At 43.4% G+C, this 17042-nt stretch overlaps 1 protein-coding gene across 1 annotated transcript in view; it reads right to left on the reverse strand.

Moving 5' to 3' along the window:
* Positions 1–208: 208 nt before the first annotated feature.
* Positions 209–17042, reverse strand: part of LOC115093962 (RNA exonuclease 1 homolog) — a 298859-nt gene continuing 282025 nt past the window's right edge. The window contains exon 16 of the mRNA XM_029606496.1: positions 209–413. Within this exon, the coding sequence (XP_029462356.1) occupies positions 322–413 (92 nt within the window). The 3' untranslated portion in view covers positions 209–321. The remainder of the gene's footprint in view (positions 414–17042) is intronic.

Raw genomic sequence — 17042 nt, forward strand, 5'->3', positions numbered from 1 at the left:
GCTAGTAAAAACAGTGAAGAAAGCACACCAACATTTACCACTGGTAAGAAATACTATAGTACGTATCCAGAGCAGACATTAAATATAAACATAATCCTTTTTAGACTTACTGCTACATAGTAACATACAACCATTAACATCTGACATACAATAGTCACAGTATAATATACATTTTGCTGGGCAAACATAAAAATGTTAAGTATAGCACAGAACTTACATACAAGTATAATAAGCTTCCATAAAGTATTACACAGGACTTTTTTTTTTTTTTTTTTTTAATACAAAAGAGACTAACTACAGTCTTCTACTTCTTGTGAAGAATCACCATCTTCTTCCTTTAGTGTCTTCTTTTGCTTTCCATATCATCAATTCCATGCAAGCCATAGCATCTTCAATACTATTATGACCACCAACTAAACAGACAAAATAAAGAAAAAAATAAATATCCTAGCACCTGTAAGCCAGAACAGTTTGTGAGACTGAGTTATCACTATGATTTTTGCTCCAAATATTTATTCAACCTTTTCCTATCTGGGATCACACATGCCCTGCCAAAAGTCATAGGACACTTGTCTAATAAATATCCCACTTCACATTTCATAGCCATTTTCTCTCCCCCCAAAAATTTCATTTATGAACATTATAAAAGAAGCTCCACCTTTAGCAAAGTATGATCAAGCAAAGGCACTGGCCTATGCCTCAGAAAAAAAATCCTATGATAAAAATATCAGTTTGAGTCCTGATAATTCTTTGTGACCTTTGGCTACGTGCATCAGGAAAGAGTTGAAAACTAGGCATTGTAACTGGCTTAGAGAGACTGCTGTGCAGAATGCCCAGGTCTGATTCTCAAGTCAGCCAGGCTGGAGATGATAGGCAGCAGCTCTCAGCTATCACATGATGATTTGTAGTGGTAGAGTTTAGAGCGCATGCATATTAGATTGCAGAGAGAGTTGCAGTCTATGGTCCATGGCTAAGAAGTGTCACTATAGTGGTTGGACTAAAGTAAGAGGGGGATATACAAATATGGGAAAAATCCTAGAGAGCTGCAAATGAAGGATCATGGTACCATAGATTGATACTGGAAGATTCCAACTGAGCTGGAAAAACAAGAGGAGCAGAATATAAGCTCAAACTCCAACAATTAAAAACAACAACAAAAAAAACAACACTGACCTCTTAGCTTTTCCCCATCCATAAAAAAAAAGTTTACTACTAAAATATTTGTAATTCCTTTCAAGTTCATAAATATAGCACACTGTGGCTGACTTTTTAAAATTTTGCTTTTCCTGGTAAGGCTTCCCCTTAATCTTTGCACACACTAATCATGTACTAAAAGGTCCCTGCCTGGGCAAGTGATTTCAACATAGGAAGTTAGGATATATAATTGACTTCTCCAGGTTTCTAGAACTATACTTTAACCACCATAGGATTGTAAATAGAGTAATCCTTTGTGCCCATTATCAAGATGAGAATCCAAGCACTAGTGGAATATGCTCAGATTTGCTTGGTTAACTTTTATAAGCTTGGAGCAACCAGCCCTCAGAGTCACCCTGCACGTGAGGATTAGTCATTTTATGCTAAAGCTGTTCGAAGCAGTTAGGACTGAGGGTGAAATACCCAACTGCATCTCCCTATACTTTCTTCAGGCAAAGCAAAATAGTAATACACTAATATAGCATGCCCATTAAGTGAAACTAGATCACATTTACCCCTTTACTGAGGTACCAGAACTCTAGTTTCAGATCCCAGCAACAAGCTGGTTAAAAAAGTGTAATTTGTAACTTTGTCAAACAATCGGTATATTTTGCAAAAATTCTTACAATAGGTCCAAAGAAACTTCATTAGAACATGCCATACTGGGTCAGACCAAGGGTCCATCAAGCCCAGCATCCTATTTCCAACAGTGGCCAATCCAGGCCATAAGAACCTGGCAAGTACCCAACAACTAAGTCTATCCCATGTTACCGATGCTAGTAATAGCTGTGGCTATTTTCTAAGTTAACTTAATTAATAGCAGGTAATGGACTTCTCCAAGAACTTATCCAATCCTTTTTTAAACACAGCTACACTAACTGCACTAATCACATCCTTTGGCAACAAATTCCAGAGTTTAATTGTGCGTTGAGTGAAAAAACTTTCTTCAATTAGTTTTAAATGTGCCACAACTTTTAGCAAAGATACTGGCCAGCTGCCTAGCGGTGCTGTTGCCTTCTCTGATACAACCTAGTCAGGTGGGATTTGTGAAAAAAAAAAGATATGCGCTCACTAATAAGGAGGGTGCTGACAGCTATGGCTCTTTGTCAACAGGTGGAGGAACCCTATTTAACTGAGTTTTGATGATGAAAAAGCATGTGACTGTGTGGAATAGGAATACTTGTTTAGTATTTTAAACACTATAAGCATAACAGGTACCTTCTATCAGGCAATCTAGTTATTATACCATAACTCTACAACTATTATACTAGCGAACACTGCCCAGTCTGCACCGTTCCCCGTCTGTCGAGGTACTCGTCAGGGTTGTCCTTTATCTCGCCTGTTGTTCCTTTTGCAACTCTAACCACTCCTGCTGGCAGTGCAAACGTCACGTCAGGGAAAAGGAGTCCAGTTTGGAACGGAAACTTTTAAATATGCCGCTTTTGCGGATGATGTATTGGTTTTCCTGACTATTCCCAAGCCCTTCTCAGCCTTTTTCAGGATTTTTGAGAGGTTTCGGGCCTTAAACTAAACAAAGAGAAATCGGAGGCTTTGGCCTTCCCTGATTCTGTGCGCTGGAATCCAAATTTAAATACTTGGGAATCCATCTCCCCTTACTTCTTCCCAAATTATATGAGGTAAATGTGACTCCCCTTCTTAATTCATCTAGCCACCGCCCGGAAGCTTGGCACCACCTTCCTTTATCTCTGATGAGCAGAGTCAATCTTTACAAGATGATCCTGCTGCTAAGTGGCTATTTTTGTTTCAAAACCTTCCTGTGGTGATTAAACATTGGGATCTAGAGCGATTAGAAAGGGCATTGTGGACCTTTCTTTGAAGGAGCCAGAAGTATAGAATTTCATTGTGTCATTTACAGGCACTTTGGGGGCAGGGGGGGCTCAACCTACCAGATTTTAAGCTCTATAATTTGGCAAGTAATTTACGCCTTGTTCGGGATTGGCTCATGAAATCAGTCCACTTATGTGAATCTTCAAGCGGAGCACACATTAATGAGTTCAGTGGAACCACGATTTGTGATACAAGCTAAGGGGACGAAATTGTCTCTTTCCCCGCTTTTGAAGCATTTTCTATTTCCCATCCAGAAGGCGAGGACGCTAATCACTGCTTTCCTTTCCATTTCTGCACAATGTGATTACTTCCTTCCTATCCGGGGTAACAGACTTTCTTCCCGGTTCCCACACAGCAGGGTTTCGAACATGGACCTTAAAGGGGATAACATCTCTAGGCCATGTCCTGGATGGGGAGGGTCAGTTATTTCTGTTCTCTGTTTTGTCCACACATTATAGTCTAGCACAGTCCCATATATTTTTATATCTACAACTCCAACACTATATTGCCTCGCTGCCAGATCCTCTAAGTATCCTCAAAATCTTTTAGCTCAGGAAGAATTCTTTGACTTGGGGGAAGGACCGCAGCCCATCCCTGGCATACTATTATAAAAAGTTAACTACCCGAGGTAAGGCGGGAATTTTTTTCCTGTTGGCGTCACGGTGGCATGCCGAGGGCGACCTGGGAATTACTGAAGAGTTGCTTAAAAGAAGTTTCCATTCTCTCTCACAGATTTCCCCAGTCTATTTTTGGGAATTACAATTCAAATTTTTGTGGCATGAATATATCCCTCCTAGTGTTGTGGTGCATTTTACATTGCTGCCTCTGGTCAGTGTATGACAAAAGTTGGTACATTAACGCACATGTTCTGGGGCTGTTCTTTGATTGAAGAATGCGCACCCAAAAATTTACAATTCTTCTCACTTGCTGGAAATTTTTTGAATCCGATGCCACAATTGGTGCTTTTTGGACATCTGCAGACGAGAGTGACCAAACGGAAGGGACAGCAGATCCTGTTGCAGAAAGCTTTAAGTGTGGGGAAAAAAGTCATTCTACTCCAATGGAGGTCATCCAATCCACCTTCTTACTGGACGTGGAGAAATCACTTTTATAGCATGTTGCTGTTAGACAAGGAGATGGCAAAAATTTCTAGTCCATATCGCTGTCGCTTTTTGCAAGTCTTGGGGGAGCCCTATATTTTAACTCTGCCGCATCGCCCCCGGAGTTTATTGCTTAATGATTAGTTCTTGGAAGAGAAGCGTCCACTACCTCCATGGCACGGTTATCCTTTACATATTTTGGTACGCTACTAGATGGTTATTCAGGTCACAGGAGGCTGGGGGGGGGGGGGGGGGGGGGAGGTTTCACTTGAGGGGAGGAAAATGTTATGAGTATCCTGTTCCATCTGTTGGTATGTTTCTTTGTGACTGATGATTATGTTACTCAATTGCTACTCGACCAACAATATTGTCTTCTTGGCTTTATGATGCTCAATAAAAATTGTTTTTACACTAAATGTGCCACATGCTAACTTCATGGAGTGCCCTCTAGTGTATTATCCAAAAGAGAAAATAACATTCACATTAACCCATTCTAGACCTTCATGATTTTAAACACTTCTAGCATATCCCCTCTCAGCCATCTCTTGCTCCAAGCGGAAAAGTCCTAACCTCTTTAGTCTTTCCTCATAGGGGAGCTGTTCCATTCCCTTTATCATTTTGGTTGCCTTTCTCTGTACCTTCTCCATCGCAACCTTATCTTTTTTGAGATGCAGCAACCAGAATTGTACACAGTATTCAAGGTGCAGTTGTACCATGGAGCGATACAGAGGCATTATGACATTTTTCATTTTATTCACCATTCCCTTTCTAATAATTCCCAACAGTCTGTTTGCTTTTTTGACTGCCGCAGCACACTGAACAGATGATTTCAATGTGTTATCCACGATGACGCCTAGATCTCTTTCTTGGGTGGTAGCTCCTAATATGGAACCTAACATTGTGTAACTATAGCATGGGTTATTTTTCCTGATATGCATTACCTTGCCCTTATCACACAATTTTAAATAGATCACCTACCAAAAAAGCACTGTGGGAAAATTCAGGGAACGCAAAGAGAATGAATACTTAGGGATTCTAGAGTCCCTGTAGGAATGAATTAATTTAGGGTGACTACAAAAAGGAGCAGTGCTTCTAATCTAGCAGTAAAATTGGGTTTAATTTAGTTATTTCATGTAATGGCAGGTTCTGTGAATTTGTTACAAGAGGAAAGTGGAGCCCAAATATATAAGAACATCTCCTTCAAATAATAGAAAAAACCCACTGAAAAGCAGTTTTTCAAAGAACATTTATTTATTTAGCATGGCTCATATAAGGAAGGTTTGCTATCATTCTCAGACCAAAATACACCTTGTTTGGTTGACCTGTTGCTAAAACTCCACTTTCTTTTCTTTCTATTTTCTACAAATTTTGCCTCAGATTTCCAGAGCTTGTGTTTTTTCTCTGCTCATACATGGGCTTTACTCAGCCCCAATTTCTATTCATTTTTGCCAAGTTTAACCCTCCTATCCTTACTCAGAGCTGCACAGAAAGCAGACTCTCTACATATACCTTAAGAACATATGAAATTGCCATTCTGGGTCAGACCAAGGGTCCATCAAGCCCAGCATCCAGTTTCCAACAGAGGCCAAATCGGGCCACAAGAACCTGGCAATTACCCAAACACTAAGAAGATCCCATGCTACTACTGCAATTAATAGCAGTGGCTATTCCCTAAGTAAACTTGATTAATAGCCGTTCATGGACTTCTTCTCCAAGAATTTATCCAAACCTTTTTTGAACCCAGCTACACTAACTGCACTAACCACATCCTCTGGCAACAAATTCAAGAGCTTTATTGTGCATTGAGTGAAAAAGAATTTTCTCCAATTAGTCTTAAATGTGCTACTTGCTAACTTCATGGAATGCCCCCTAGTCCTTCTATTATTCAAAAGTGTAAATAACAGATTCACATCTACTCGTTCAAGACCTCTCATGATCTTAATGACCTCATCATATCCCCCCTCAGCTATCTCTTCTCCAAGCTGAACAGCCCTAACCTCATCAGCCTTTCCTCCTAGGGGAGCTGTTCCATCCCCTTTATCATTTTGGTTGCCCTTCTCTGTACCTTCTCCATCACAATTATCTTTTTTGAGATGCAGCGACCAGAATTTTACATAGTATTCAAGGTGCAGTCTCACCATGGAGCGCTGAAGAGGCATGACATTTTCCGTTTTATTAACCATTCCCTTCCTAATAATTCCTAACATTGTTTGCTTTTTTGACTGCTGCAGCACACTGAGCTGACAATTTTAAAGTATTATCCATGATAATACCCAGATCTTTTTCCTGGGTGGTAGCTCCTAATATGGAACCTAACATCATGTAACTACAGCAAGGGTTATTTTTCCCTATATGCAACACCTTGCATTTGTCCACATTAAATGTCATCTGCCATTTGGATGCCCAATCTTCCAGTCTTGCAAGGTCCTCCTGTAATGTATCACCATTCGCTTGTGATTTAACTACTCTGAATAATTTTGTATCTTCTGCAAATTTGATAACCTCATTCATTGTATTCCTTTCCAGATCATTTATATATGTATTGAAAAGCGCCAGTCCAAGTACAGATCCCGGAGGCACTCCACTGTAAACCCTTTTCCACTGAGAAAATTGACCATTTAATCCTTCTCTGTTTCCAGTCTTTTAACCAGTTTGTAATTCACAAATTCGCTTCCTGTTCCATGACTTTTTAGTTTTCTTAGAAGCCTCTCATGAGGGACTTTGTCAAACACCTTCTGAAAATCCAAATACACTACATCTACCAGTTCACTTTTATCCACATGTTTATTAACCTCTTCAAACAAAAATGAAGCAGATTTGTTAGGCAACACTTCCCTTGGATAAATCCATGTTGACTGTTTTCCATTAAACCATGTCTTTCTATATGCTCTACGATTTTGATCTTGAGAATAGTTTCCACTATTTTTCCCAGCACTGAAGTCAGGCTCACTGGTCTATAGTTACCCAGATCGCCCTTGGAGACTTTTTTTCAATATTGGGGTTACATTGGCAACCCTCCAGTCTTCAGGTATAATGGATGATTTTAATGATAGGTTACAAATTTTAACTAATAGATCAGAAATTTCATTTTTGAGTTCCTTCAGTACTCTAGGATGCATACCATCCAGTCCAGGTGATTTGCTACTCTTAAGTTTGACAATCTGGCCTACTACATCTTCAGGTTCACAGTGATTTCGTCTGTCTCATCACCCCTGAAAATAATCTCTGAACTGGTATCTCCAACATCCTCATTAGTAAACACGGAAGCAAAGAATTCATTTAGTCTTTCTGCAATGGCCTTATCTTCCCTAAGAGCCCCTTTAACCTCTCAGTCATTTAATGGTCCAACTGACTCCCTCAGAGGTTTCTTGCTTCAGATATATTTAAAAAAAGTTTTTATGAGATTTTGCCTCTATGGCCAACTTCATTTCAAATTCTCTCTTCGCCTGTCTTATCAATGTTTTACACTTAACTTGACAATGCTTATGCTTTATTCTATTTTCTTCAGATGGATCCTTCTTCCAATTTTTGAAGGATTTTTTTTTTTGCTAAAATAGCCTCTTTCACCTCACCTTTTAACCATGATGATAATCATTTTGCCTTCCTTCCACTTTTCTTAATGTGTGGAATACATACTTGTATACATTGTATTTTTAAACAATGTCCATGCCTGTTGAACACAGCTTTTGCAGCTGCACCTTTCAGTTTTTTTTCCATGTTCCTCATTTTATCAAAGTTTCCCTTTTGAAAGTTTAGTGTTAGAGCTGCAGATTTACTTATTGTCCCCCTTCCAATTAGTTTAAATTTGATCATGTTATGATCACTGTTGCCAAATGGCCCCACTACCGTTACCTCTCACCAAATCCTGCGTTCCACTAAGAATTAAATCTAATTCTAAATAGCTCCCTCTCTTGTTGGTTCCTGAACCAATTGCTCCATGAAGCAGTCATTTATTAAATCCAGGAATTTTATGTCTCTAGCAAGTCCTAATGTTATATTTACCCAGTCAATATTGGGGGTACTTGAAATCTTCCATTATTATTGCACTACCAAATTGGTTAGCTTCCCTCATTTCTCTTAGCATTTCATCATCTGTCTGACCATTTTGGCCAGGTGGGATTTCTACCCATATAGATTCTACTGAGAATTTAGTCTCTTGTATGATCTTTATCCTGTTGGACTCTATACCCTCCCGGACATAAAGTGCCACACCCCCACCAAGTTGATCCTCCCTATCATTGCGATATAATTTGTACCCTGATATAGCACTGTCCCATTGGTTATTCTCCTTCCACCAAGTCTCTGTGATGCCAATTATGTCAGTCTCATCATTTGCTGCTATATACTCTAACTCTCCCATCTTACTTCTTAGATTTCTGGCATTGGCATACAGACATTTCAAGGTGTGGTTTTTGTTTGTTTTAACAACCTGCTTTTCAGTTGGTAGGGATAATTTGGAAATCATTAGGTTCGGTGATTTTTTTACATATAGGCACATGGACTATGTTTGCTTTTAATGGAACCTCTCTGCTGGGATGCCCTAAGTCTCCTGTTTCATTAGTATCCTTCAAGGATACATTTCTCCAAACCATGCACTGCTGAGTGACTATCAGCTTTCCCCCTTGTTCAAGTTTAAAAGCTGCTCTCTCCTTTTTGAAAGTTAGTGCCAGCAGCTTGGTTCCACTCTGGTTAAGGTGGAGCCCATCCTTTCGGAAAAGTCTCCCCTTGCTCCAAAAGTTTCCCAGGTTCCTTAAAAAGCTGAATCCCTCTTGCCTGCACCATCGTCTCATCCACACATTGAAACTCTGGAGCTGTGCCTGCCTTTGGGGACCTGCATGTGGAACAGGAAGCATTTCAGAGAATGCCACCCTGGCGGTTCTGGATTTCAGCTTCCTACCTAAAATCCTAAATTTGGCTTCCAGACCCTCTCTCCCACCTTTTCCTATGTTAGTGCCCACATGTACCACGACATCCGGTTCCTCCCCAGCACTGTCTATAATCCTATCTAGGTGATGCGTGAGGTTTGCTACCTTCGCACCAGGCAGGCAAGTTACCAGGCGGTCCTCATGTCCACCAGCCATCCTATCATCTACATTTCTAATAATTGAATCAGCAACTATGGCAGCCAGCAGCCCTGGGAGACTTGTCCTCAGTGCAAAAGGACCTTGCTACAGGATCACTTCCTGCTACACCAGGGTGATGTTCTCCTACTGGGAGACCTTTCTGATCCAACACCTTTGCTCTGCCATCAAAAACTTGCTTTACTCATTTTCTATTGTGTTTCAACTGAAGTTTCTCACTCTAGACCACGACCTCTTTCATTCACAGTCTTTCCATTCCCACAACCATGCACTCAAGACTTTCCAATCCCTCCCCTCTTTTCTAGCACTTCCTTTTTTGCATATTCTAGTCTCTTCCTTTCTGCCCCATCAATCAACTCCTGCTCCCTAATCATTCACAGCCCTACCAGTCTTTCCTACTATACCTTTGAATATGTTCATTCATTCCACATTTCCCTGTTTGTCACTGTCCCTCAACCTCATGCCTCTGATTCTAGGCAGTCCCCATCATGCTGACTGCTTCAATCCCAAGTCAGCAGTTCTTTAACTACCTACGTTTACAGTTACTTGCAAGCAAAACTGCTCCAGTGTCCAGCATGTATAGTAGATGGAGTAATGTCAATGAATTTACAATAATTCTGAATTCCTTGCTGATCTATTTGCACAGGACAGAACTGATCACATAAGAGAATTATTGCAAGTTGACAGCCATGTCCAGGTAGGTATACATTTCAGCACCAGTGATCAGATGTGGTATGGTTTGCTATAACTATGGCAAAAAAGTTTGCACAAAGATCAAAATCCAGAATTTCAAAAATAACTGATAAAACTGGAAAGTACTTTAAAGGTGATCCTGGCTGGGTAGGAAATAAGTAGGTGAGGGGAAGAAGAGTTGTCTAAACTAAAAAAAAAGCAAAAAATATTTATGCTAAATAAAAGTAAGAGGCAAAACACTGATCTGGTTTTCAAAGGAGGTAACTAAAAAAAGTAAGGGTACAAACAGCATTCAAAATAAAGAAGGTATTTCAGAGCAAGGTACACATGAAAGAATATCTGGTAGATCTGACAGATGGGGGATGAGGGTTGCAAGAGTGCAAATGGAAGAAAAGATAGCTAAAGTTAAAGAGACTTTTTACCTATAAATCAGTGAAAGAATGAAGGCCAGTGGTCAGACTATAAGACCAATAGAAGACTATGTGAAATATGTGAAGGACAAAGAAAAAAAATACTGAACAAATAGTTCTGTTTGGCATTCAATGAAAGGACTGGAAAATGACCACTGACTTAGAAGGGCACACAGTGTGGCATCTACCCCACTAAGCAAATGTTGCTTACCTGTAACAGGTGTTCTCACATGATAGCAGGATGTTAGTCCTCACATATGGGTGACATCACAGGATGGAGCCCAATCACGGAAAACTTTTGTCAAAGTTTCCAGAACTTTGACTGGCCCCTACTGGGCATGCCCAGCACGGCACCAACCCTGCAGCCAGCAGGGGTCCCCCTTCAATCTTATTTAAAAGCTACAGGCAGTGCCGAAAAATAAAATAAAACGTTACGAACCCAACACTGTGGGGTGGCGGGCGGGTTTCGTGAGGACTAACATCCTGCTTGTCCTGTGAACACCTGTTACAGGTAAGCAACATTTGCTTTGACAAGCAGGATGGTAGTCCTCACATATGGGTGAGTACTGAGCTGAGGATGTCCGAACATGCACCAAATGTACCCAAAGGCGTGCAACAGGCACAACAACTGGGGTGGAATTTGGTAGAGGGCATCCTGAATCCCACCGGGCAGGCGGAAGGGTGTTGGTACATCACGTTGTAAACAGGTTACAAAGGACAGACTGGCCGAAGATGGAATCTTGTCTTCTGGCTTTGTCCAAGCAATAGTGGGCTGCAAAGGTGTGGAGAGAACTCCAGGTGGCAGCCCTGCAAATGTCAGAAAGCGGCACTGATCGTAGGTGCGCTACTGAAGTCGCTATGGCCCTCACAGAGTGTGCTTTAACACGATCTTGAAATGGAATGCCCGCTTGCTGATAGCAAAAGGATATGTAGTCCGCAAACCAGGAGGAGAGAGTCTGCTTACCCACAGGCTGCCCTAATTTGTTAGGAAGGAAAGAGACGAACAATTAAGTGCTCTTCCTGTGGGCAGCTGTATGGTCTAGGTAGAACGCTAGAGCCCGTTTACAGTCAAGGGTATGCAGAGCCTGCTCTCCTGGATTGGAATGGGGCCTGGGAAAAAAGGTAGGTAGTATGATGGATTGATTTAGATGAAAATCCGAAACTACCTTGGGTAAGAATTTAGGGTGAGTGTGGAGTACTGCCCGGTCCTGCAGAAGTTTAGTGTAAGGCAGATAGGTAACTAGGGCCTGTAATTCACTAACTCTGCGAGCTGAAGTGATTGCCAAAAGGAAAATCACTTTCCATGTGAGATATCGAAGTTCACAGGAGTGAAGAGGCTCCAATGGTGGTTTCATGAGCCGACCCAAAACCAGGTTAAGGTCCCAAGAAGGGGCCAGACGCAGTGGAGGCTTGAGGTGAAGCAAGCCTTTCAAAAAACGTGTTACAAGGGGTTGTACTGATATAGGAACATCCGACACCTGTATGGAAGTCGGCTAACGCACTGACATGCATTCTGATGGAAGAAGTTTTGAAACCTGACTGACAAGAGCCAGAGATAGTCCAAATATTTTGTGATTGGACAGGTAAAGGGGTCAAGGGACTGAGAAGAGCACCATGACGTAAACCTGTTCCATTTGTAAGAGTAAGATTTTCTCGTGAAAGGCTTCCGTGAAGCAATCAAGTTACGGGAAACTGGTTCAGAAAGGTTGAGTAGCTGAAGGATTAATTTTTCAACATCCATGCAGTCAGGGACAAGGCTTGAAGATTGGGGTGGCGGAGGCACCTGTTTTGAGTAATCAGAAGCGGGTCCTTTCTCAAGGGAATGTGCCTGTGAAAGGAGAGATCCTGAAGTATTGGAAACCACACTTGGCATGGCCAGTGAGGTGCTATCAGGATCATGGTTCCCTTGTCCTGCTTTAACTTCATGAGAGTCTTCGAGAAAAGAGGAAGTGGAGGGAATGCATAGAGCATACCGGTTGTTCACAAGCAGGAGAATGTGTCTGTGCTGAGTGTTTGCTGCAAATAAGAGAGAAGTTCTCTACGTTGCAGTTTGAGGAGACGCAAAGAGGTCTATTTGAGGATAACCCCATTGTTGAAAGATGGAGTTCGCTACTGAGGGGTTTAGAGACCACTCATGCAGTTGGAATGTGTGACTCAGCTTTGTCTGCCAGCAGATTGTCCACTCCCGGCAAGTAGGTGGCCCTGAGGTACATCGCATGGAAGAGGGCCTCTGCCCATATCTATGCAGCTTCCTGACACAGAAGGTAGGAACCCGTGCCTCCCTGCTTTTTGATGTACCACTTGGCCACCTGGTTGTCCGTCTGAGTTAGGATGACTTGATTTGAGAGGCGATCCTGAAATGTCCTGAGAGCATATCTGATTGCTCGAAGCTCCAGGAAATCTATTTGGTGTTTGGCTTCCTCGGGAGACCAAGATCCTTGAGTCTGCAGATTGGCCACATGGGCTCCCCATTGAGGTTGGAAGCATCGGTGGTGAGAGTTAATTGAGGGTCTGGAGCCTGAAAGGGCAAGCCTTGGAGGAGATTGTTCTGATTTCTCCACCAGGCAAGAGACTGACCGAGTCGGTTATGTGGACAATGGTAGACAGGGGCTGAATGGATTGAGTCCATTGTGACCATAGAGTCCACTGCATGACTCTCATGGCCAAACGGGTCATTGGTGTGACTTGAACTGAGGATGCCATGTATCCCAGGAGGATGAGAAAGTGGCGTGCAGTCGCAGAGTGCTGAGACTGCAGCTGGTGTGCAAGAGACACGTGAGTAAGAGCTCGTTGTCGAGGTAGAAAAGCCTTTGCCTGCAAGGTGTCAAGTCTGCCCCAATGAACGACAAGATTTGAGATGGGACTAAAGAGGATTTGTCGTAATTCACGAGAAATCCTAATGTAATTAGAGTGTGTAATGTTAGAGGGACGACAGAACAGCTTGCTGAGTGGGAGCTCGGATTAACCAATCGTCTAGATAGGAGTAGACATGAACACTGAGTCCTTAGGAAGGCTGCAACTACTACGAGGCATTTTGTGAAGACTCGTGGCGCAGACGCTAAGCCGAATGGAAGCACTCTGTACTGGTAGTGCTTGGGGCTTACTAGAAACCTCAGGTGTTTGTGATGAGATGGAGTTATCGCAATATGAGTGTATGCGTCCTGGAGGTCGAGAGAGCAGAGCTAGTCTCCTCTTTGGAGAAGAAGAAGAAGAGAGCCTAAGGTTACCATCTTGAACTTCTCTCGCTGGAGGTACTTGAGGGCCTTGAGGGTAATTTGAGGGTACTTGAGGGTACTTTGGACGGAAGAATAGGCTGAACGCCTCCCGATTTTTTGGGGGATTAGAAAGTACCGGGAATAGAATCCTAGGCCGTGCAGAGAGTAGGGTACGGGTTCTATTGCCTTGGACTGGAGAAGGAGGGAGACCTCCTGATCTAGAAGGATGGAGTGATCAGGTGTTCTCCACGTCCGTAGAGGTGGGGAGCCCGGTGGTACAGAGAGAAAGTTCAGATGGTATCCTTGAGCAATTATCGCCAGTACCCATTGGTCTGAGGTGACTGAGTGCCATTTGTTGTTGAAGTGGCACAACTGACCTCCCACTGGTATGTGAGGCAATGGAAGCTGGCTGCTGCTCTCTAGAAGTCAAAAACCTGAAGCGAGACCTGGTTGAGGAGCCGCTTGCGGTTTTTGTTTCCGTGTCTGACGAGACTGGGCTTTTTGAAAAGGTCTCGTGGCACGGGTTCTGGCTGAAGGCGGGTAGGATTTCTTTGGGCGGAAGAATGACTTCTTAGAGTCTTTCCTAAAAGGCTGTTTAGAAGAGTAGTCAGAAGGCATCAAAGAGCTGACTTAGGGTCTCATGATGGTCCTTAAGTTCCGCCACTGTCCATTGAATCTGCTCACCAAACAGATTGTCTCCAACACAGGGCAGGTTGGATAACCTGTCTTGTACCTCAAGGCGAAGGTTGGAAGACTTGAGCCAGGCCCATCTCCTTGCCGAAATAGCTGCTGCAGATACTCTAGTAGCAGTATCAAAGATATCATAGGATGATCTGATCTCATGCTTGCCTGCCTCAAACCCTTGCTTGGAGTTGTTCTTGAAATTGCTGAGGCAGGGAGTCTTAAATCTTGTATCTGCTTAAAAATGACCCTATTATATTGGGTCATATAGAGCTGATAAGCGGCAATTCGGGAGATGAGCATTGATCCTTGGACGACAGCAACCAATGGCATCTAGAAACTTCTGTTCCTTGCCAGGAGGAAAAGAAGTATGAGGCTTTGACCTTTTTGTTCTTTTCTGTGCGGATTCTATCACTAGACTGGTGATCCAATTAAGGTTTTTGAAAACCTGGAGCTGGCTGCACCAAGTAGGTAGTGTCAGCTTTTCTGTGGACTGGAGCAATGGAGCCAGGATGTTCCCAGTTCTTAAGGAGATCCAGAAGAACCTGGTGGATAGGGATGGAGGTTATTTCCTAGGGAGCATCCAGGAATTGAAGCAACTCAATCATCTGATGTCTGTCATCCTGTTCAGTCTGTAATTGGAAGGGATCCAATTCAGACATTTCCTTCACAAAATTTATAAAGGAAAGGTCCTCTGGAGGAGAACGCTTTCCACTTTCAGTAGGTGAAGGTGGTGAAGGCAAATAATCTGTATCTGATGAAGAATCATCAGTCCAGGTGTTGTAGGGATCAGCACCTGCCCCTCTAGCAGCTAGAGGGGGACGGGGTGGTGGGATACCCGAGGGTCCTGGTCTAGGCTCCGAAGGAATAATCGGAGGCACTGATGAAGATATTGAAGGCACCGGTGCAGGCATTGAGAGCACCGACGGGCATATCGGCAGCGCCCTCGTATCTGCATCGATGGCTGAGGCAGAACTCCCAATGGAGGGATGTGGAACAGTGTTTCTCCTCCCGATGACAAAGTAAGCGGGGAGGGCACCGGAGCCATCCGTGACCTGGGGTCCATCGGTGGAAAAGTGGCAATGAATGCTTCCATCCTGGAGAGCAGCAGTGCCAACGCTGCCGGAATCGGGTCGGTTCCACAATCGGTACCGGAGGAGCCTGGAGTCATTGCATCGCCTTGTCGATGGCCTCCTGAACCATCTGGTCCAGTTCTTCTCGGGAGACCTGGAGCAAGCAGCCCCGGCTCCAGAATAGAAGGAGGCAGAGGCATAGCCGGAGGGACCACTGTTAAAGGTGGAGTCGCAGCTTCCGATACCCTGTCGGATGAGGGTTGCCTCGGTGACCCGGTTGCCGAAAAGGTCGATGCCTTTTCTGGACGGGGTTTCTTAGACAGCGGCTCGGATGATGATTTTGCTCCCTCGATGGTTCCAAGACTTTCGATGGCGATGTTTATCTCTACGATCCCCTCGGTCCTGAGGGGGGAGTAGAGGGTGTCAAAGGCCGAGATGTCGACGCCGGACGGTCACCGGCCAGTGGTTGATGCTGGCGCAAAGTTGACGGAGCTGGTTCTGACTACGTCAATGCAATGGATGGAGTCTGGGTTTGAGCACAGAAGAGAAATTACATCTTCTCCATTCTGGCCTTGCGACCTTTTGGTGTCATTAGGGCACATTTGGTGCAGGTCAAGACATCGTGCTCTTGTCCAAGACACATTACACAGACTTTATGGGGGTCTGTGATGGATATGGTGCAATTACAGTCCAGGCACCGACTGAACCCTGACACCATGGAAAAAATGTAGCCTCGGTACGGTCGACGGCCTGTAGGCCACGAAGGCCAAACTCGACTGTAAGACGGAAAAACGGGTAAAAACTTACTGGAGAACCGCAGCTTGGAAAAGTTGAAGGAGGGACACCTGTGGGGCAAATTAACTTTTAGTAATTCTGTGAGGAAAATTCCTGTCAGGAATCTATGCAGAGCTCCTTTACTGCGAGGCTACTGATGCGTGGAAAAAAGAAGACTGAAGGGGACCCCTGCTGGCTGCTGGGTTGGTGCCATGCTGGGCATGCCCAGTAGGGGGTCAGTTAAAGTTCTGGGAACTTTGACAAAAGTGTTCCGATTGGGCTCCATCCTGTGATGTCACCCATATGTGAGGACTACCATCCTGCTTGTCCTGTGAGAATCCTATTTACAGAAGAGTGTTCGTGTGGCACTAGAAACCTGTAAGTGGACTAAGCCATTGTGCTAAGCTGGATATATCCTAGAATATTAATGGAGCTCAGAGGCTCTGGCAGGTTCACTGAAGATCTGTTCCATAGATATTTTGTTACAGAAATAGTTCTGGGGAACTGGAAAAGGATGGATGTAGTTTATTAAAAAGTGCTAAAAGGGAGCAGGTTAGAAATTGAAAACTAGTTAGTCTGACTTTGGTGGTCTAAAGCACAGGATAGTGAAGTATCTTGAATCCAGTGGGTTGCAGCATCCAAAGCAGCATGGTTTTACCAGAAGATGCTCATTTCAGACATATCAGATCACTTTCTTCAATTAGGTCACCAGAGAACTAAATCAGGGGTGGGCACTAGCTGGGGTGTAATGGATTACAGAAAAATCGTTAATGCCTTGCACAGCAAGGTTATAAATGAACTGGGGGGGAAAACCTAAGGTGGTGGAATAGAGTAGAAATCTTGCTCATGCATATTCATTGTGGATATCCTGAAAACCTGGCCTGTCTGTGGCTCTCAAGGACGACCTCTGTTTAGAAAAAAAAGACACTGATCATTTAGTAGCCACCCTCTGGACATATTTCAACCAGTTTAT

Source organism: Rhinatrema bivittatum, chromosome 1, assembly GCF_901001135.1.
Source record: "Rhinatrema bivittatum chromosome 1, aRhiBiv1.1, whole genome shotgun sequence".
Lineage (NCBI taxonomy): Eukaryota > Metazoa > Chordata > Amphibia > Gymnophiona > Rhinatrematidae > Rhinatrema > Rhinatrema bivittatum.